Below are 22343 nucleotides of genomic sequence, written 5' to 3'. Positions count from 1 at the left end.
AACAACAAAACCATGATGGAAAAATCCAGATTGGCAAGAATCATCTCTCATTTAAATTTTGTTTTTCTCCTTATCCCCTCCAACACTCAAGTCCTATCATGGTATTCTGTACACAATAGAGAAAGGGACTGGATTTATATAAGGAGTTCCCAATAAGGAACTTCCTTTACTAATACAAATCTATACACTTTCTTGGCAAAAAAAAATAGTCTTAGAATTTCACATAGTAACTGAGTGTTTGAGTAACTTTCTGGGGCTACACAACCAGGATGTGTCAGGACTTGAACCCAGGTCAACTCTCTATGGAAGCCAAGTATGTTGAAATACAGTTATCAGGTATTGAAAAAGTAAGTTTTTGACCCTTGATAGAGAATATTGTTATGTAACAAATACTGACTTGAAAGAAATTCTAGTCTTGTGTATAAAATGGAGGATTGGGATGAACACAATAAGTAGATTATGGCACTGCTGTTTTTTTGCTCTCTAATTTTTCTCCTGCTTCTAGGATGCATATTTGGAACAAAATAGTCTGAATGCCAAGAAGTAGCATGTGCTTGGGAACTTTGTTCATTACTTTTTTCAGTAAGCTGCCCCAAGAAGATCCAGGCTACTGCAGTACCTACAGAGGGGAGGTTTGTGGTGCTGTGTTGGCAAAGGATGCCCTTGTTTTCTACAACTCCTCCCATCGGGACTCAGGGGATGCTCAAGAGCTTCTTGTCCAAACAATCTGGAGTGATTTGAAGGCACTGAGTCCACTCTGCCAGCCAGCTATGGAGTCCCTGCTCTGTAACCACATCTTCCAGGGGTGCAACCCTGCTGGATTTATGCCAACACCTAAACCTTTATGCAGGTAAGAGATTCCCCAATTCTTGGTATGTGCATATACATATTTACTAGAAGAAATAAATGAGAGGTGATGTTTCATGACAGTGGAAGAGATTGTGAGCAAGCATGAAACGATGCTTGGCATTTGTATGTTGGAACAAAGTATATTTGACCCCATAAATGTGACCCCAAGTAATAAAGCCTTCTATGTTAATGATAGCTGGTGCTGATTGGCAGTGGAAGAAAAGGAATAGAAGAACTTGTATACTGTTAAAATCAGAACGATAATGTTATGTTGATGTTACCTTTTTTTGACAGAAGTGGGGAGAAGAGTCTAGACCTGTGATCTCATCTACATAATGAGCTCCCAGTGTGGAGTTTCTTTTCCCTGTAGCAGATCATCAGCCACTCTACTTCAACTTCTTAGAGAATTGCCTAGGGGGTTACTATGAGGTTAAATGATTTTATACAATATTTATACAATAAGGAAGGAAGGAACGAAGGAAGGAAGGAAGGGTCACTCAATATTTTTATTGCCATTTTCCCCTTTCTCGACTACAACTACCCAACATTCCCGGGTCATTGTTCTCATTTTAGAATTAGAAATAACATAGATCATCAAGAAAATATGCGGTCTTCTTTCTAAGTCCACGTTGGGGCAGTGGTTAAAGCACTGGATGTGAAACCAAGGGACCTGGATTTGAATCCTTACTCTAACAGTGTGTGTTACCTCTTAGCTTACTTCATCATTTACAAAATAACTCATAAGTTCATATAGTGATTTTAAAATCTACTATTCTAACTAGGCAATATATATTCTTTGCTCAAGTTTGCAAATGATAGCATACAATATGGCACATCCTTCTCTTCTAATCCCCAGCCTCACTTTAATGTTTTCTCCATGGCCAGAGTGGCAAGAAGCAGAACCTGTCTGTTAATTGCCCACATTCGCCAGACATACATTTCCCCCAAAAGGGGTTTATTTAATGACTTCATCCAATCAGCTCATCTGAGATCTAACACCTTATAGTCATCCCTAACTATAGAATTCCCTGCACATAATAAATAGAAGGTGTAACCAGCAAAGGAAGGTGAAGACAGCTACTCCCCAACCTTGTCATCGGCACTCTATTATAATCCATAATCGCCGTTGCCTTAAATGCTGGGATAGTTATCACACTTATTAAGTGACTCCAAGGCCTTTAACCAATTCTGCAATCCTCGGATCAAATTACCAACCACAGGCACTCAACAATACTGACACCTGTTTGATACAAATAACTCGTTAAGCTATAAAGAGGTTTTAAAAACATTCATTTATACGAACTTAACTTGAAACAAAGCCAATCAAACATTCTTTAAAACTACTGACATTGTCAACTGAACATCCATAAACAATTATTCAATAATAATATATCAGTTACTTTCTCTGTATTCCCCTTCCATTGCCTTTACATCTGTCTACTCACTGCCTATGCTTATATATTCTTTTTTTTTTCTTTTAAAAAGACATTCTGGGGCAGCCAGGGGACTCAGAGGATAAAAGAGCTAAGTCAGAGATAGGAGGCCCTGGATTCAAATCTGGCCTTAGACTCTTCCTAGCTCTGTAACCCTGGGAAAGTCACTTAATTCCAGTTGTCTAGCTCTTACAATTCTTCTGCCTTGGAAATTATACTGTAAGATTTAAATTAATAACTAATAACTTAAATATTATATTTTATAAGATGTATTAATAACCACTTGATGTAGAAGGAAATAAAAGAACAAAGTACAAAGCTTAAATATGACCACGTGAGTAAACTTCTCTTGCCTGGCTCTCCTCCAACCTCCACAAACCGCGTTCCTGGGTAAAGAGAGCCAGAGTTTGGAGCTACACAAAGCTTATATCCTCTCTATGTTAGCAGCATGTAACGTGAGAAGGATTGTGGGGAGCTGGGATTTAGAGCCCTGGGGAGCTAATTCTAATTATAGTATTGATTGTAAGACAGAAGGTAAGGGTTTTTTGTTTTTGTTTTTGTTTTTTTAAAAAGCCACGCAAAGCACCATGGCTTAGTGGATACAGTCAGGGAGACCTGAGTTCAAAACATGCCTTTGGCACATAGTAGCTGTATAACCCTAGGCAGATCGTATAATTTTCAATCATTTGATCTCTCAATGCCACTGGCAATTTCCCAGGACTATAATTTATAGATTTGCTGATCTACCTTGGTGGATGACTGATCTAAACCCAATCAGCAAAAAATAAGATGGCATCATTTATGTGCATACTAGTCTTCTGCTTTTACTTTCTGAATTTTGCATGATGACACTTTCATATTCCTCACATTTGTCGATCTTATTGGGACCATAAGCATTCAATCAGACAAGGATCTTGGCACATTTTTTGTTTCATGCATTTAAAAACTGTACCAAAATTATTGGGACAGTAGATTTCACTTTACTGTACATCCAGGCCTCTACTGCCGACATTTAAATAGTTGGTGATTTTTCACCATTACAAAATATTTCATTCTGAGTGCTGAATGGAATCACAAAGAGGCCTATGTTGGAGGGAAAAGAGAATTAGCCAGAAAACCTAGGGTTAGGATGAGAGCTGTAAGGATCCTCAGGGGCCATCCATAGAGTCCAACTCGGATGTTTTACAGATAAAATCACTGAGGTCCAGAGGTCATAAGGAACTTGCTTAAAGTCACAGAAGAGGGTTGGAGGTGGAATCTGAACCCTGATTTTCTGATTCCAGAGCTAGGGCTCTTGACACTGTATACTGTGCTGTCTTATGAGGTGTCTAAACTTTGTATTTTGGTCAAAATCCTAAAGGAACCATCCAAAAGGTAGCCAGCAAAAATCAAGAACTCTTCTCCTAGATTAAAGTTTGGCAATATAGAGATAGGGTGGTTCAACTGGACAAACACTAGAACTGGGTTCAAATCCTGCCTCTGCCACCCACTAGAACTGTGACATTAGTCATAATTTACCCTCTTTAAATTACAGATAGCCTAATTGAGATTCCTTCTGGCTCTAAGTTTGTGATCCTAATTCCAAAAGAATGTATTTAGTGTGGCTAATTATTTTTCATTTTTCTTCTAAAATGAATGACCTTAACGCTTCCATACAAATATGTAGACTGTTTTATATCATATTTATAGGTATTCCTTGTTTGGAATTCTGGATTATAGAATTACTTGGTTGAAATCCCAAAACTATGCCACTGGAATACCCAAGACAGAACACTGTGTATTCCCAATAAAGCTTCATATAATTTAGAATAAAAGAATAAGTTCAAAATCCTCTTTGGAATGGGAATCAGCTGCAATGCCATGCCATATTGTTTTGAAAACATAGTACATAAATTGTACCTTCAATGCTGCACTAACATGTTACTCTTTAACAGTCCCTCTCATTGTTCTCCATAAAATATTTTAGAGAGCACTGCCTGACTGTAAAGGACCTTTTCTGCACAAAGGAATGGTTGGCACTAGAAGAAAAATCCCACAAAGGCTTGTATAAATCTGGATTGCATCTGTTGACCTTGCCTGAGTGTACCAAGCTTCCCAGCATGCACAGGGAGCCCATGGCTTGTACAAAAGTGCCACATTTAGGTAATACAGAATCCTTTATCTCAAGTCTTTAACCTATGGTCTATGAACTTTAAAAATATATATATTTGATGACTATCAATGTAATTATTTTCTTGTGTGTTCTTATGCATTTTATTTCATATATATGTGTGTATATATATATATGTACATATATATATATATAAAACATTCTGAAAAGGGATCCATAGGCTTCACCAGATGCTAAAGGGGTCCATGACCTTCTGGAATATTAAGAATCCCTGCTTTACCTAAGAGAGGGGCATTTTGAGGGGCAGGTTAATCTCATGAAATAACACTTTCTTTTTTCAAGATTAAAGGAAAATTAGACTATCTAGTTTCAAAAGCCATTGTAAAAATGAATTAATTCATTCTAAACCTATTTGAGGCTTGCTTATTTACCCAGAGCCTGGCCTTACCTCGGAATGGATCTTTATAAGATCTGAGTAGCTTTCTTTGGGATGTTGAGAGAAAGAACTAAGAAGTACCCTCAGTTGACCTATTCAGAGAAGGAAAAGACAAAGATCCCCTTTAAAAAAATTCTCCAGAGCAACTTGAAGCAGACATTTAGGCACAAAATCCCCATCACCATGTGCTTCAAACTGCTGACTTCACCAAACAAAGATGATGGGCTCCATGTTGCTATAATAGTCCTCATAAGTGGTCATGTGATTATCCCAAACATCTGGGGTGATTTCGGGGAAATCGGTCTTTCACAAGAGCGGGAAAGAATGTTTTCTCACTACATACTGTAAAGCTGAAAGATGATTTTTGTTTCATAATGAGCTTTCACAGAATATTTGGAATATCTTCTTTTTTTTTTTTTAATGTTTACTCTTCTCCCCCCTCAGATTCTAAAAAAGATAATATCACAAGTAAGTAGTTCTGTATGTGTTCTGTAATCCTTGTGTGTATTTTACTGGTTACCTGCATGCATCTTTGCATCTATTTCTTCACCTTAATCAGAGAAAAAATATGGAGCTCCAGAGGATTTTGGCCATTTATCTATAGCATAGAATTTGGGGCCTGGTACAACTGGCTTAAGCTGAAATATGTACTATGATTAATATAGCCCCTCTGAGGACTGGATCTCTGATTCCATTCCCCCAAGTGAAGAAACTCTACTAATGCAAGCTGGCACCTTCTCTGCAACCTTTCGCTTAAGACTACTGCCTAGAGTAGTGGTATCAAACTCAATAAAAATGGAGGCCATTAAAGGGTTCTGGTGAGTATTGTGGGCTGCATGTTTCTGACACTGAGCACCTAGAGCCCTAATAAGTTAAGTGGGTAAAGTGACTTAAACCAGGGTTGCAGAGCAAGTATGTATCAGAGACAAGCTGGAATAAAGATTGTGTTGGCTTTCAAACCAACTTTTTATTTACTACCCTGTGACCACCTCAAAGTTGTTAGGAAGACCAAAAGGTAGAGTGGATAGAGAGCTATCCATGGAGTCTGGAAGATCTCGGTTCATGTTCCATTTCTGCCACTTAATAGAAGGGTAACTCTGGACAAGTCTGAAAACCTGAAGCACCTTAAGACTATAATTTTCTCATCTGTATTAATACAAGGAATTTGTCACTGGGAGTCCCCTACAATGGTAAAATCATGAAAAAAGAAAGATGAAGAGGAGAAGGAAAAAAAAATAATAAACTGGACGTGAGGTCTAGAGAGCCAAGTTCTAGTCCTAACTTCTGCCAGCTATTTCTGTCACCTTGCAAGTCACAATCTCTCCCAGTCTTAGTTTCTGTTAATAGGAAACTAAGTATGTTAGACTAGGAACACATAGATAGAGATAGATCTTCAAAATCATTTGGTAAATGAGTTCTAAAGTTCCCTTTTAGTACTAAGTTTGCTGAATTTGCATTATGCCTTATACATCTATACCCTGAATCAAACCATAAAAGTACCCCTCTCATTAATAATATTTTATTTTCTCCCCAATTTCATGTAAAAACAATTAACATTCTTTTTTTAAATTTTGAGTTCCAAAATTCTATTCTTCTCTAACCTTCCCACTCTCTGAGAGGATAAGCAATCTGATATAGATTTTACATATGTAGTCACATAAAGTATGTTTCTATATTAGTCATTTCATGAAAGATAAACAAAAAATGAAGAAAGAAAGTAAAATATAGTATGTTTCAGTCTACATTCAGACTCCATCAGTTCTTTTTATAGAGGTGAATGGTATTTTTCGTCATGTGTCCTTTGGGATGGTTTTGGACCACAGTATTACTGAGAATAGCTAAGTCATTCACAGTTGTTTGTTATACAATATTGCTGTTACTATGTACCATGTTCTCTTGATTCTGCTCACTTCACTTTATAACAATTCATGTAAATCTTTCCAGATTTTTCCATAATCCTCCTGCTCATCACTTCTTATAACATAATGGTATTCCATTGCAATCACATACCACAACTCATTCAGTCATCTCCTACCCTCTTATTTTCAGTGTATGATTTTTGCTTATATAGAAAAGCTGAAGGATAATTAGTGAATCCAGCCTCTAAATGGAATTTCCCTTACGGTCAAGAGAGTCTTAGGAAAGCCCCCCAAACACTGGATGAACTCCCTATAAAGGCTTTATGGGAGGTCATGAGTCATACAGGAGGAGAATCATTATTTTGGGGTATTGACCCTTATTAATTATTTGTGTTGGTGTTACTAATAGTTGTCACTGATGTGGACAGGTTCTTGAGTTTGACCTTTAAGAAAATAGCTTCTCAAGCAGTTGAAGAAAACTCTGGTTCAGGACAGTTATATAAAATCCCATTTATTATAACTTTTTAAAAATTAGTATGAAAGAGAAAGTAAAAGGAAGGATAGATATTGAAAAGAAAATATTTCCTATATTAATAAATTCTAAAGAAATCCCAAACCCAACTTTCCCTCATGGGAATTCTCCGTGATCACCAAGGATGATCCTATCTTAATTTATACTAACTAAAAACTATCTTTCTATCCTAAAACTAAAAATATAAACTTATAAACAAAGAGGAATAAGTTCGATTTCTTTCCTGCTGCACAGATGAAAAAGCAGCTTATTAAAATCTTCACTGACTTCTCCACTCAAGCAGCTCACTCTTTTCTGCCACCTACTGAGGCAAGCACAGGTATTGCACCCAACACTCTTTTTTCTTCTCTGATAGCCTAGGATGTTTTTCAAAAGATAAATTCACAAGAATTTCCCCCACCTCACAGAGCAAGCTCCTGGAACAACCTTCCTTATTCAGCATTGTTTAAAGAGTGAGTTCATCGGTCCAACTGTCCTTCCCAAGAACCTCTGGGAAATTCTTTTTATTTCCCATCACCCTCTGAAAATTCCACTCTCACTTAAAGAAATCCAATTCACTCAACTCTCTCTTATCCATCTATAAATAAATTTAGTTAATTAACCATATTTCTTAATTAACTCTTAATTAACTAATGAATATTCTGCTGTAGACTATATGAAGAATTTTTCATCTACATCCTCCAGAGAAACATCTATATCAGCAAGATCTGATCAGATCTCACTCAAAAAAAACATGTTTTCACTGACACATTGAATTAGATTTATACCCCCCAAATGTTATTTGTATATATACAAAATTATTCCCATAGTGAGCTATGCCAATGAATCTTTCATTACAAGTGTAGGTATTTTCTTAACTCTTTCATTATTGAAGGCATTTCCTCTTCTAAAAGTCCAATTGATACCACATGCTGTAGACATGTGTAGTCACTCTATTGACTAATGAGAATCAAAATAAAAATCAACAGTAAATTATATAAAAATTAAAGATGAGACCTTGGCTTTTCCAAGACTGTGCTAGCAGAGCACAAGCATTGGCTGATTGTACTGGGCTGTGAAGACTCCAGATATGGGACCAGCAATAGACTCTGCCTCATGTCTAAGGATAAGCTTAGCTAAATACAAATAGGTTCATCGCCACTAGGCTGGATAATAGGCAATGAATTATTGACCATCAGTATCCATGAAACAAAGAAAAATAGAAAATGGTCCCCAGACCTACATGGCCTCTTCTACTTTTGCAGTAATGGTGGAAGAGTGCCAGAAAGAAGACAAACAACCACAATTTTCATACCACTAATGAACATTAATTTATCTCTTTGTATTCTTAATATAAGATTCTTGTTGTATGACCAATGATCAGTACATTACTGGAGGAATTTGGCCATATCCATATTGACATTAACTTCATAAAGTAAACCATAAAACATAAAGAAGTCGTATTCAATGGAAAGATAAGTCAATTTTTGTTTAATATGAGGGACAAAGTTAGTCAAGTGCATTATGCTTTACACCAAAGACAACAGGAAATATTTCATGGGATGCATAGTCACCTCATGTTGCAGTTCTCAAGACAAATATAATAAAAAGACTAATAATGAATGTGATTATACCTATAAGTCAACATCTGTTCCAGATCTTTCATATCTAAAATATGATAAATAATACTGCCTAAATAACCTCACTGATCTTCCATAATCATACCTCTTCCACACTCAAAAACTTTCTACAGCTCCCCAATGTCAATAATGCAAAACATTTCATCTGAGATTTTTCTTCCTTTTCCATTTCCCCTTGGCTGACTAAGGAATATAGTAGCAAGCAACCTGAAAACATACATCTCAGAGAAGCTACCAAACATATCCAAGTAGTCACAGACAAGGCTATCAAACTGCCGATGAGATACTCTATAGAATTCATTTAAGAGAACAAAAGATCCAGGGGGAAAATTGTAGGGTGGGGTTAGGAGTGGCAGGAGCATAGAGTTAACCAGAATTTAAACTATGTTATAATATGATTCTCACCAAAACTACTTGGCACTCTCTAAAAGAATAGAAAAGGAAAGCTAAGTGGCACAGTGGATACAGTGCCAGGCCTGAAATTAGGAAGACTCATCCTATTGGCCTCAGTAACTTACTAGCTATGGGATCCTGGACAGTAAGTCACTTACCCCTATTTGCCTCAGTTTCTTCATCTGTAAAATTATCTAGAGAAGGAAATGGCAAACCAATATCTAAGCCAAGAAAACCCCAAATTGGGTTAAAAAGAGTCAGACACAATTGAAAAATGACACAACAAAAACAAAAGAAAAAAAATAGAAAGAAGTAGCTTTGGCATAGTAGAGAGAAAGAAGGAGTCAGAGCCAGAAAAACCTAGATTCAAGCTCCATCTCTGACTCATATTCACTGACACTTAATCTCTCAATATTCTAGTTAGCTCTTTATGACTAAAAGTTGCAGAAAAGGTGTTAGCCTTCATTAGTGAAGAGTTTTCTCATCTGGGAATTCCTTATGCCAATGAAAAAGTGTCAAGTACTTTTCCTTAGTCATATTGTTGTTCAGTCCTTTTCAGTTGTGTCTGACTCTTCATTACCTCATTTGGAATTATCTTAGCAAAGATATTAGAGTGGTTTGTCATTTCCTTCTTCGGATCATTTTACAGTTGAGGAAACTGAGGCAAACAGGGTTAATGACTTGCCCAGAGTCACACAACTACTAAGTGTCTGAGGTCAGATTTGAACCCAGGAAGATGAGTCTTCTTGACTCTATCCACTGCACCACCTAGCTATCATTCCCCCATTCATATAACTTTTTTGTTTTCTGCCATTCCCTTATCAAAGAGCATTCATTTTGCTACTCGTTCTTTTTGTCTACAAAAGTGATACTTCGCATATTTTGGTGCAAAATGGGGTTTTCTTTCTCTTTTACTTCTTTATATTATATATCCAGTAGGACCTCTAAGTCAAAGAATATGGCCAGTTTGGGTACTTTTTTTTAACATTTAATAATATTTATTTTTTAGAAAAGTTAACATGGTTACATGATCCATGCTCTTACTTTCCCCTTCACCCCCCCGACCTCCCCCACCATACCGATGTGCATTTCCCCTGGTTTTAACATGTGTCATTGATCAAGACATATTTCCAAATTGTTGATCATTGCATTGGTGTGGTAGTTTCGAATCAAAATCCCCAATCATGTCTGCCTCAACCCATGTGTTCAAGCAGCTGCTTTTCTTCTGTTTCCACTCCTGCAGTTCTTCCTCTGAATGTGGGTAGCGTTCTTTTCCATAAATCCCTCAGAATTGTCCTGGGTAATTGCATTGCTGCTAGTACAGAAGTCCATTACGTTCGATTTTACCTCAGTGTATTGTTCTCTGTATACAATGTTCTTCTGGCTGTGCTCCTTTCGCTCTGCATCAATTCCTGGAGGTCTTTCCAGTTCACATGGAATTCCTCCAGTTTATTATTCCTTTGAGCACAATAGTATTCCATCACCAGCATATACCACAATTTGTTAAGCCATTCCCCAATTGAAGGGCATACCCTCATTTTCCAGTTTTTTGCCACCACAAAAATCACAGCTACAAATATTTTCATATGGATACTTTTTTTAAACAAGTAATTTCAAGTTGTTTTCCCAAATGGTTGAACCAATACTCTACTAATACCAAATATACTAAGTTACTAAATCCTGTTTTGAATCATTGTCAGTATATAAATTATTTTCTGTGTGTAGGAAATAAATACTTGTCTAATCCTTGATTTATACTGTACACTGAACACTTTTCTATTCACTCCATTTTGAGGAGACTCTAGACATGAATCAATAACTAAGTTTTAAATAATTTGGGTAGAGATTTAATGAGTCCAGCACCACTATCACCAGTATCCTTCCCCCAACCCATTAGAAGTCTGTCTACCCTAGGACTGAACCCATATTGGGGACCAAAAAAGGGTGCTGTAGTTATTGTTTATCCTTCATTTTCAAAGAGGACCAATTCTGCCTTATTTAAATCCAATTCATAGGCAAGTCAACACATCACCAGATTAAGTATCCAACTTCCAACCCTCAAACTTTAGATTTACTCTTCTCAGAATCCTGAGACTTTTAAGTAATCAGGCAGTAAACTTTTTTTCTACTATATTCAGAAAAAAGACATCCTCATTCCACTTTTAGTCATTTAAGGCTCCGAAAAGAAGGAAAACAGAAACCTTTCCAACAAATTCTGGACCCAAATTGATAAAACAGAAATCATCAAGCAAAATAAGGTGCTGAATTTTTCTGCTTTCTTTTGTGAAAATTATTTATCCAAAAGGATTAGGAAATGAAACTATATACTGATTCTCCTTAGTGAAAAAAGAATTTGTGACTTTTCCTATTGTGTAGTTCTCTGGAAATTATTTGGGGGGAGATAAAGCTACCTTATCTTAAATGAGCTTTACAAATTCCTATTTGTTACCTTCTGATGTTGAGACTTGCTGGGTCTCAATCTCATCATCTGTGAGCTTGGGGAGTTGAACTCTGGATGCCCTCTTTCTGCTTTTCCAGAAGGTACATTGCTGTACCCTGCAAAAACAGGAACGGAAAATGGGCGTAAATGAATTCAATATGGTGTTATCTATAAACTCATGTGTTTTATGTGTCCAACCATATCACTGATATATACAACCAGTTAACTTTGATTATAAAAACAGTTGTTCTAGTATTAATTACAAACAGTGAAAATTTGAAAATGGAGACCATAATATTGTTTATTTTCCATTGGCTGAAGTATACTTACTGGCAGTAGCAGAATCTATTAGAACTACCACTGGCTAGCACAAAGTAAATCACTTTCCCTCCTTGGCCCTCAGTTTCCATACCTGTAAAATTAAATGACTGGACGAGATCAGTGTTGCCCATCCCAAACCATATGGCAGACCAGAAAATTCTTGATTTTACCTATCAGAGACTTCTCTTCCTTGGACTTGCTTCTCCTTGGCAGCTTGTGGACAAAAAGAAAAGTAGAAAGGAAAGAGGAAGTAGAGGAGGGTCAAGATTCAGAGAGAAAGAAGTCAGTTTTTGAAATTTAGAGGTCTTAAGAATTTACTGCTTTTGGCAGGAAAAATCTTGTGGACCAGTAAAAATCTGCCCTGGCACCTTCTTCACCTCTGCCTAGCCCTTATTCTTTGCAGGGATAGTGAGTTGGACCATGTAGACGATGAGTGTGGAACACTATGTCTAATATCAGACTTCTTTTTTAATATGTTGGTTAGTTTTGCTGGATTGTTTTAGAGTCAAAAGTCTAGAGCTACAAGGAATCAGAAGGCATCTAGTCAACGTCCTTATATAAAGCTCATGGAAGCCAGGACTTGCCCAAGATCACATATTCCCCCACAAACAAAAATTTAATTTTTTTTAAATTTAAAATTAAAAAATAATTTTTTTAACTTTTGCCATGAATAGACTTTTAGAACAATCACGCTCTAGGTATTCTTCCTTTCTTAATGTCCTACCACATCATTATTTGCTGCTGCCCAATGTATCCCTAAAACTTTACCTCTAGCTCAGTAATATCTATGGCAATATAAAATAATACCTTACAATTTAGTATATTCAATAGAAAGAATATACATATATTCATATTCGTGTGTAGGTATGCATATCAATGTGTTTGTTTTTTTCTCTTTGCTTTAGCAACTTGCTATCAGGACAAGGGCAGATTGTACCAAGGGGTCATTAATGTCACAGCATCAGGCATTCCTTGTCAGAAATGGAGTGAACAGGTAAGCGTTTAAAAGACTCTTGACAGTCAGAATGATCATGGCTTCTCATGTATCTTTTTCACCTCTACTTCTCCATTGACTTTCTCCTTCCACATGCTTCTATAGTTAATTTTTTCTGGTTCAGGAGTCCTCACCAATAGATACCTATATCTTGGTAGATATAGGTGCCCTGTTTAGAAGATTTCCTACTCAATTGCTACTAAATTCTGCCACTACCAATACACACACACATACATCTCAGTTCTTACAGATTTTTAAGTTCCTCTGTTTAATTCCTTTAGGAATCTTCAGGGGAAGAAAACTGATTCAATGAAATGAAAACAAATTAAAACTCCTAAATTCTGGGTTTTATTTGGAAAGAAAAATCAGCTACATAGCCTAAGGATCATTGATTTTGCTATTCTTTCTCTCTCTTTTTTTTTTCACCAGACCCCCCAGGCACACAGAAGGACACCTCAGATGTTCCCTGAGCTATCAAATGCAGAGAACTATTGCCGAAATCCAGGAGGAGAAAGGGAACGGCCCTGGTGTTTCACTAAGGACAGAGCTGTTAGATGGGAATATTGTGCCATACCTCTCTGCACCAGGGGTGAGTAGCATTGGGGCAGAAATTAGTGCAGATACCATAAAGCAAGCACTGATCATGATGACCAGGAAAGTAGCCTACAACAGAAACCTGCTGTTAATGTCTGGTAGGACTTTTGTCCATCACGTTATCTAATGCCAACTTTTGTCCAGTATTCCTAGAGGTGTTTCCTCTTATATTGAATTTTGAGGTTAACTCTTCTCTTTTCCAGTACTAGTAAACAGAATGTCCAGTCTGGAAGATTCCTGAGAGATTATCAAGTCCAAGTTCTGCCCATAATCAAGTCAACAACCATTTTTAAGCACTTGTTATCTTCTAGGCAATCTGCTAAGTGCTGAGAATACAAATATTAGCAGAGAGCCACCCCCTCTCCTTAAGGAATTGACATTCTAATATGGGAAGACAACAAACAAAAGGGAGTTAAGAAGTAAGAAGGGAGAAGGTACTTGAGCTGGGGCAAGCTAGAGAAAGTTAGGAATGCAACCTGGAGATAGATGAAGACATGATTGACTTGGGTCTCCTTCTTAAAATGGAGATTCTGGGAGGAACAAGCCAATAAGAGGAAGAGTTTACAGGTGGGGGGAATTCTTCTAATGTGAAAAGTAGCCCATGTGAAGAGATTTCTATGGCATGGAAGAGAAAGTCTCATGGAGATGAGTCAACATCTTTGACAAGTTCAGCTTCTGTTGGATACTATTATTGACCACCTTCTGGGGTGACCCTGCCATAACTATTATATATATATTTTTTTATTCAGTAAAATATTTCAGGGCAGCCAGGTCTGGAGTCAGAACAACCTGGGTTCAAATTCAGCCTCAGATACTTCCTAGCTGTGTGACAATAAGTCATTTAACTTGCTACTCTTCTGTCTTACAATTGATACTAAGAGAGAGGTTAAGGACTTTTTAAAAAATCACCTTCCTATAACCTTTGCCCACTGGTTCTGTTGAAAGCAAATATGTCTGGATTTTTGATTTGTCCATTGATAGGATGGTACAATGGGAAGAGTACTGACTTTGGCATCCCAGGACATGAGTTTTAATCTAATATCACTTCATGCCTGTGTGACTATAAACTAGACATGTAACTTCTTTAGGATTTAGTTTTCTTATCTATAAATTGAGGAGACTGAACTAATTGATGTCTGAGGTCCCCTCTTGATTTTAATCTATGACCATTAGTTTTATTTTTGTTTCTTAATTTTAAACTGTGATTTCACTAGTCTAGGTTACTGCTGATGAGGAAATGGACTACATCAAAGCAGACCATCATTTGTCCTGTAATTTATAATCTTAGAGAGTTACATGAGGTATTAAGGATAAAAGTGACTTGCCCAAGATAACACAGCCAATATGTGTCAAAGGTAGATCTATCTAATTCCACTGAACATTACTGCCTCTTCATAATAAGATAATTAACCTGAAAATATAAAATGATGTTTCTTTTATAAGAGAAGACCAGATATCCATGGGAGAGAGATAAGTCCCAGCCTTAAAATTCAGTAAAATAAAAAATAATAAGTCAGTTATATTCGAATTATGTATATCAGATTACATGGTGGTTGTCATTCAGTCATGTCTGACTCTTCATGACTCCATGGACCATAGCACAACAGACCCTTTTGTCTTTCACTATGTGGATCAGACTCCCAAAGTCTATCCAAGCTAAAATTCATTGCTTCCATGACACTATCTATCCATTTCATCCTCTGCCTTCAATCTTTCCCAACTCCAGGATTTTTTATATTGAATTCTGTCTTCTTATTATGTGGCCAAAGTATTTAAACTTCAACTTAAGTATTGGCTCTTTCAATATATAATCTGAATAAATTTTAAGATTACATGATAACTATCATTTTAGTTAGCACAGACTTTTTTGTCACAAATTGAAACTCAAACCCTTGCTAATTATTCTTTTATCCATGCCTGAATGAATCATCAGATCTCTAAACAAAACCCTCTTACCTTCAATTTGCCTCTTTTCTGTCTTTAGATCTACATGCTTTATAGGATGAAACAGAAAACAAGATGAATAAAGTGATGCACAGTGCTTAGCACAAAAGCAATTAATAAATACTTTTGCACTTAATCATAGTCTTCTTAGTTTCCTAACTAATTCTTCTACTCCTATCTAGCTATCATGCTTTGTTGTTCAGTCGTTTCCAGTTGTGTCCAAGTATTTGTGACCCCATTTGGGGTTTTCTCAGCAAAGAGCCATTTCCTTATTCAGCTCATTTTACAGATGAGGAAACTGAGGGGAAAAATGGTTAAGTCAATTTCCCAAGGTCATAGGGTTAGTATTTAATGCCAGATTTGAACTCTAGAAAATGATTATTCCTGACTTTAGACATAGCATTTTATCCACTGTGCCACCTTGCTATCATGCTAGCAGGATTCAATCAGTCATAGTAAAACAGAGAGACAATGAGGTATATACTGGGAAAAAAAGACTAGAAAGCTTAGCAGAAAGCCAAGAAGACTTTAGCCCAAATTTTACCACTAACACCCTGGCTACCTGATCCTGGGACCTACCAGTGCCCCAAGCAATTCAATAATATTCAGTTGCATATTTGCTAATCTGCAATAGTGGAGGGCCTTCCTACACTGGGAATTCCCCATACTAATGAAATCACATATCTGAACCCCTCCAAAACAAACTGCATTTAATTAGTACTATAATTAAATGCATGAGATCTCCATGTCAAGCATTACATAAATACAAGCGATTCTTACTATTATTATTTTCTGATCACTTGGTCTACTTTTGAAAAGCTCAAATGCTTCTTTTAGGAAAAATGCCCCAATGTTGATATTCCTAAAGATTATGTAGAATGAGTTTTAGAGGAGAGAATGACCCTCAAGAACTTTCTATGATAAAGTATTTCCTTTTAGCCTCTGCTTTTGTAGGAGCGGGGACAGGCCAAGGAAGGCAATCTTCTGGGATATCTGGGTCAAGGAATAATTTTTACAAATGTTCACAGCTGAAGTTACAGTGTCACAAGTAGTATAGCAAAATAAGATAATCCCTGGTCTGGGTTCTAGTTTTGACTGTCATAAGAGCTCTGTGTGACCTCAGGTAAATCACTTTACTTCTCTCTGGTCCTTATCCTCCTCAGCAGCAGCCTCCAATTAGATTATAAGCTCCTTGAGGGCAGGGACTGTCATTTGCCTTTTTTTGTATCCCCAACACAGCAATGCCAGGCACTTAGTAGGCACTTAATAAATGCATAATTATTGACTATATAATAAAATAAAATAAAAGGGGTAACGAAATGAGATTTCAGGTCTCTTCAGTTACAAACATCTCTGCTTACAGCATTCTGAGACAACTATGTGTCACAGTGGAAAGAGTGTTAAAGAACCTGAATTCAAATCTAGCCCAAATACTTAACTGTGTGATCTTAGACAAGCCACTTACTTCAGGCTGCTTCAGTTTTCCCATCTGCAAAATGGAGGCAATAATAGCACTTTCCTTCCTAAGTTGTTGCGAGGAGAAGATGAGGTATTTGCAAAGCATTTTCTAAACTTTAGGAGTTGGTGTTAGTGTTTACTTTAATGGGCTGAATGAGTTAGCTGCATAAATAAGAAGATTCTAGCCCTTTTACATCCAACTCAGAAAGTATAATTTCGTTCCTAGTTTACTTTCTGTTCAGAACCTTCTTTCAGGTTGGCCATTGAACCAAAACCCATTTTTTTTTTAATTTCTTACAGTTTCCCCACTAGTAACAGTCAAGCCAAGTGCAGACATTCCAGATTGGTCTTCTTCCTCATCTGCATTTTCACCTACCTATTCAATGACTGTCATCATTGCCATCATCTCTAGCTTTGCAGTAATTGGCTTTCTCACCATGACTGCTCTCCTTTGTTGCCGCCGAAGGCGAAGACAGTGGAAAAATAAGAAGAGGTAAGTTTAAGGTTTTCTTAAGTCAACTTCTCAACTAGGGAGTGAAGGGATGATTTCCCTCTAAGAAGTCCTGGCTTTGGGCAGCAGAATCAAGAATAAGACATCTCTACAGTTATTTTCCTCATTCTGCCCATGCCATTAGCCATCCTGCTTTGCAAGTAATTATCAAAAAATAATTTACCCATCTTAGTCCTACATAACAAATGGTGAAGTATATAATTCCATCCACTCCTTAGACAGGTAGGGGACCATAGGGAATTAATATTCCATATGCTGTCAAACATAATTTTATTGATAAGTTTTTCTTAAATTATTTCTCCATATTACAAGGTGGGATTCAATTAAAGATGATGTGGATATCAGAAAATGACTTTTTTTAGAGCATCAATTAAACTTTAAAAAAATTAATGCCTTTTAGGACAAGGGGCCCATCTTTTAAAATTTTTCATCAAAATAATTGTTTGAGAAAATTAAGAAAGATTTAGGGATTTTTTTGCCTGCTTGAAGGATAATTACATAATAATTATAATGCTATTATTGGTAGTCATTGTGGAATGTGATTGATGATCTGAATGTTACCAGACATTTATTAAATATCTGTCTCTACCAATCATTGTTTGAGGTACTTTGGATATAAGTTCAAAGAATGAAACAATCTCTACTTGAAAAGGCTACTGCATTTCTTTGAAGTCAGTCTAATTTTAAATTGGGATTTTATCCAATAAAATGAAAGCTTCTTGAAAGGAATTTTTTTTTCTTTAGTTTTTACATTCTTAGCACCTAGGACAGTTCTGGGCACATAGGCACTTAAGTATTTTCTGGGTTAAACTTAGATCTAAATTTGACTTTCCAAAAAGACTCCTTGGGTGTTCTTCCAACATTTTTGACCAGTAAACTAGAAGTCTTTTGAAGGTAGTATTTCTCGGTAGAAAGAGCAAAAGAAGTCCCTGCTTTAACCAGTCCTGAGATTTATTTATTGCTCTTCTCTCTAGGGAATCTGCAACCCCCACACTCACAACTCTCCCTTCTGAGCTCTTGCTGGATAGACTTCACCCCAACCCTATGTACCAGCGCATGCCACTCCTTCTGAACCCCAAACTTCTCAGCCTGGAGTATCCAAGAAATAATATTGAGTATGTGAGAGATATTGGAGAAGGGGCATTTGGGAGAGTCTTTCAAGCAAGGTAAAGTTTCTAAAGAAAAATATTTTTATTTTTCAAAGATATGAACATTTCCATTTGAAAATGTTTTTGGTCACTTTTGTGAGTATATAGTAGAACATAAAAAGGAATCATATTGAATTCAAATTGAAATTTTGCATGTCAGTTTTTACCAAATTATTAAATTCCTTGATACAAAGTATTTGCCTATTTAATTTGACATCTGGTATTCCTGACTAGGCCTGGTATTTTATATACCACACCACCTCCCTATCACATATCAAATAGTTATTCCATATAGGAGAGGATGAAGGTCCTAATAGCTGAGGGGTAAGTGGCCAGTGGGGAAGTCCTTCTGCATAAGGTAGCTTTTGAGCAATCTTGAAAAAAGCTAGGAAAACTAAAAGGTCAAAGTGAAGGAATAGCAAAACATTATAGGAACGGTAGATAAAGTCCTACTCTAGGCAGCTGAGTAAAGCAGTGAATAAAGTGATAGGCCTGGAGTCAAAAAAATTAATCTTCCTGAGTTCAAATCTGACTTTAGACACTTATTACCTGTATGCTCCTGGGCAAGTCACTTAAACCCTCTTTGCCTCAATTTTTCTTACGTAAAATGACCTGGAAAAGGTCCCACTAGAGATTAGATCATCTCCGATGTCCTATTCAAATTTAACATTTTATGGTCCTACATGGATGAATGGATTAATTCCATAAAAAGAAAAGATGGAATAATTTCTGTGTTAGAAAATGAAGAAATGTGTTGGGAAAAAATGACAAGCCAGTCTAGTATCTTTGCCAAAAAAACTTCAAATGGGGTCACAAAGTCTGTTGACTGAATTGACTGAACAAATATCTCACACACACACACACACACACACACACACTACATGCACACACAGAATTAAGGATGATGGAGCGTTAGAAAGAAAATAAGTGATGAAATAAAAGTATAAACACCATCACAAAGAAATGAAGGTACACAAGAGTCAGTTAAACTAAACATATCATTTTATTCTGCAGAATGAAAACTAAACTTGGAGACATAGGACTTGAGAACAAACTGTGGCTTTGCCACTTACTCCCCACTAATCCATGGGTAAATCTCTTAAATTTATTTAATCTCAGTTGAGGTGGTTGGACTAGATAGCATCTAGGGTCTCGTCCAGCTCTTATTCTGGGATTTCATTATCCTAGAATATTCATACAATTACTTTTTAATATAGTATATTATCTGAAGCTTTGTTTTAAAGATCATTCTGAATTTTTTCTTTTCTTACAGACAACAATCCTCCTGATATGATATAGGAGAAAGAACACAGGTTTAGGTGCCAGAAGACTTTAGTGGTGGTCTTGGCTCTGGCAGTAACTTGTTACATAATTTTAGCCAAGTAACTTTTCCTCTCCTGACCTCAGCTTCCTGATCTCTGGAGTAAAGATTACAGTAAAGTGATTTTAGAGATTAGATCATCTCCAATGGCCTTTGGAAATCTAACATTTTGTGGTCCTACGTGGATTAATGGATTAATTCCATAAAAAGAAAGGATTGATTAATTACTATGCTAGAAAATGAAGTGTTAGGAAGAAAAGTATCACTTTAGACCTCAACATTTCTTTTTATTCCATTATACCCTAAAGCTGCTAACCATTATTTTAATTTTCAGAATAATTTCATTTTATGACCCTCCTAAAAATTTTACTTTAAGTGGTAGTCATGTCTTTAAATATTTACTTAGGCCTGAAAAAAATATGATCCCATCCATACTTCTTGGGGCCCAAGGCAATATGAATAGCAACAGAGGCTAGTGATGTCAAGATCTTATGTGCCTCATAAATTTGATCACACAAAACAGTTGATTCTTCCAAGTTGTATCTAAGAGGAAAGTATTGCCAATAACCCCCAAGTTGCAGATGTCATTATACAAGATTGAGAAGTAGGAAGTCAGACTTATCATTTAGAAGTATATTGGAAATCTTGGTCTTAAAGTCATATCTTTCATATTTTATTGCTGTCAAAATGGAAATAAAATGTTAAATTAACCTTAATGTCTTTCCTGTGGAATCCAGTCTCTATTAGCAGAGTGTTGGCTCCTCTCATTATTAAAGTAGGGGCTTTATAACCTGGATTCCACAAGAAAATTTCAGAAGTTCCATAAAGGGGAAAATTTCAGCTTTTTTTTTTAATACTCTCTAACTGAAATTCAGCATTCTCTTCAATTATTTAAAAATATTCTTTTGATAAAGGGTCCATAAATTTCACCGGATTCTCCAAATGCATCCACAACATACACAAAAAGAGGAAGAGTGCCAGGTGGAGGAGGGTAAAGGGGCCTACTGGGTTGAAGGATCTACCTAGAATCAATAAGGTCTAGACTCACATTTTTGCCCAACCATTCTGGTGGTATGACCTTGGGTATGTCACTTAACCACTGAATCAGTTTCCTCATCTGTAAAATAGGAATGAATAATAACAGCAATTACCTCATATAGTTTAGGACTAAATGAGATAATAAAGGTAAAGTACCTTGCAAACCTTAATGTCATCTCCTTTGAAGAGTCACTCATATTGGCTTCAATATGGACCACATGCCTTAAATGAAACTTCTCAGAATAGGGGGGGGGGGAAATCTATAAGTGAAATTAAAATATCCATTTCCAAAACATCAAAGAAAAACATGAAATGGACACAAGCCCAAAAAGAATTCTTGAGAGGGCATTAAAAAGCTTGAAAAAAAACAAATGAGAGAGGTTAAGGAAAAATTAGAAAAAAATAAAAGCAATGAAATTTTTTTTAATTTATGAAAGAAAAGTCAACCAATAGAAAAAAGAGATCCAAAAACACACTGAAGAAACTAACTCATAAAAAATTAGAATTGGACAAGAGAAGGCTGATAACTTCTTAAGAAGAAATAATGAAACTAAATTTAAAAAATAAAAAATTAGAAGAGAATGTGAACCATCTTATTACAAAAGCTACTGACCTGGAAAATAGATCAAAGAGAAACAATCTAAAAATTCTGTGGGCTACCTGAAATTTTTGATCAAAAAAAATTTTAGACATGATACTTCAAGAAATTATTAAAGAAAATTGCCCTGAAACTTTGGAACTAGTAGAACATGACAGAATTCATCAATTGCCATCTTTAAGAGACCCCAACAGGGAAAGCCACAGGAACATTATTGCTAAGTTTTGTAACTCCCAGATTAAGAAGAAAATAATAGGAACAGCTAGAAAGAAACAATTTAAATACTGTGGAACTATAATCAGGATAAAACCATATTTAACAACCTCTATATTAAAACAATAAAAAGCATGAAATACAATATTTCAAAGAGCAAAAGAGCTGAGTTTATGACTAAGAGAAACCTATCCAACAAAACTGAGTACCATAATGTAAAAAAATGGTTATTTAATGAAATAAAAAAAACCTTTCAGGTATTCATGAAGAAAACAGCATAATGGAATGGAAAATTTGATCTACAACAATGAGAAGAAACATCAGAATATAAACATGAAAGGGGGCAGCTAGGTAGCTCAGTGGATTGAGAGTCAGGCCTAGAGATGGGATGTCCTAGGTTCAAATCTGGCCTCAGACACTTCCCAGCTGTGTGACCCTGGGCAAATCACTTGACCCCCATTGCCCACCCTTACCACTCTTCCACCTATAAGCCAATACACAGAAGTTAGAGGTTAAAAAAAAGAATATAAAC

General features: G+C 36.3%; 1 protein-coding gene across 1 annotated transcript in view; it reads left to right on the top strand.

Moving 5' to 3' along the window:
• Positions 1 to 22343, top strand: part of MUSK (muscle associated receptor tyrosine kinase) — a 176516-nt gene that overhangs the window by 139666 nt on the left and 14507 nt on the right. The window contains exons 11-17 of the mRNA XM_044657347.1: positions 584 to 850; positions 4249 to 4424; positions 5273 to 5296; positions 12898 to 12986; positions 13416 to 13575; positions 17283 to 17475; positions 18468 to 18659. Coding sequence (XP_044513282.1) covers positions 584 to 850; positions 4249 to 4424; positions 5273 to 5296; positions 12898 to 12986; positions 13416 to 13575; positions 17283 to 17475; positions 18468 to 18659 — 1101 coding nt within the window. The remainder of the gene's footprint in view (positions 1 to 583; positions 851 to 4248; positions 4425 to 5272; positions 5297 to 12897; positions 12987 to 13415; positions 13576 to 17282; positions 17476 to 18467; positions 18660 to 22343) is intronic.

This window comes from Gracilinanus agilis, chromosome 1, assembly GCF_016433145.1.
Source record: "Gracilinanus agilis isolate LMUSP501 chromosome 1, AgileGrace, whole genome shotgun sequence".
NCBI classification, from domain to species: Eukaryota; Metazoa; Chordata; class Mammalia; order Didelphimorphia; family Didelphidae; genus Gracilinanus; species Gracilinanus agilis.
Note: the sequence above shows the minus strand (reverse complement) of the source record. Positions and strands in the feature narration are given on the sequence as shown.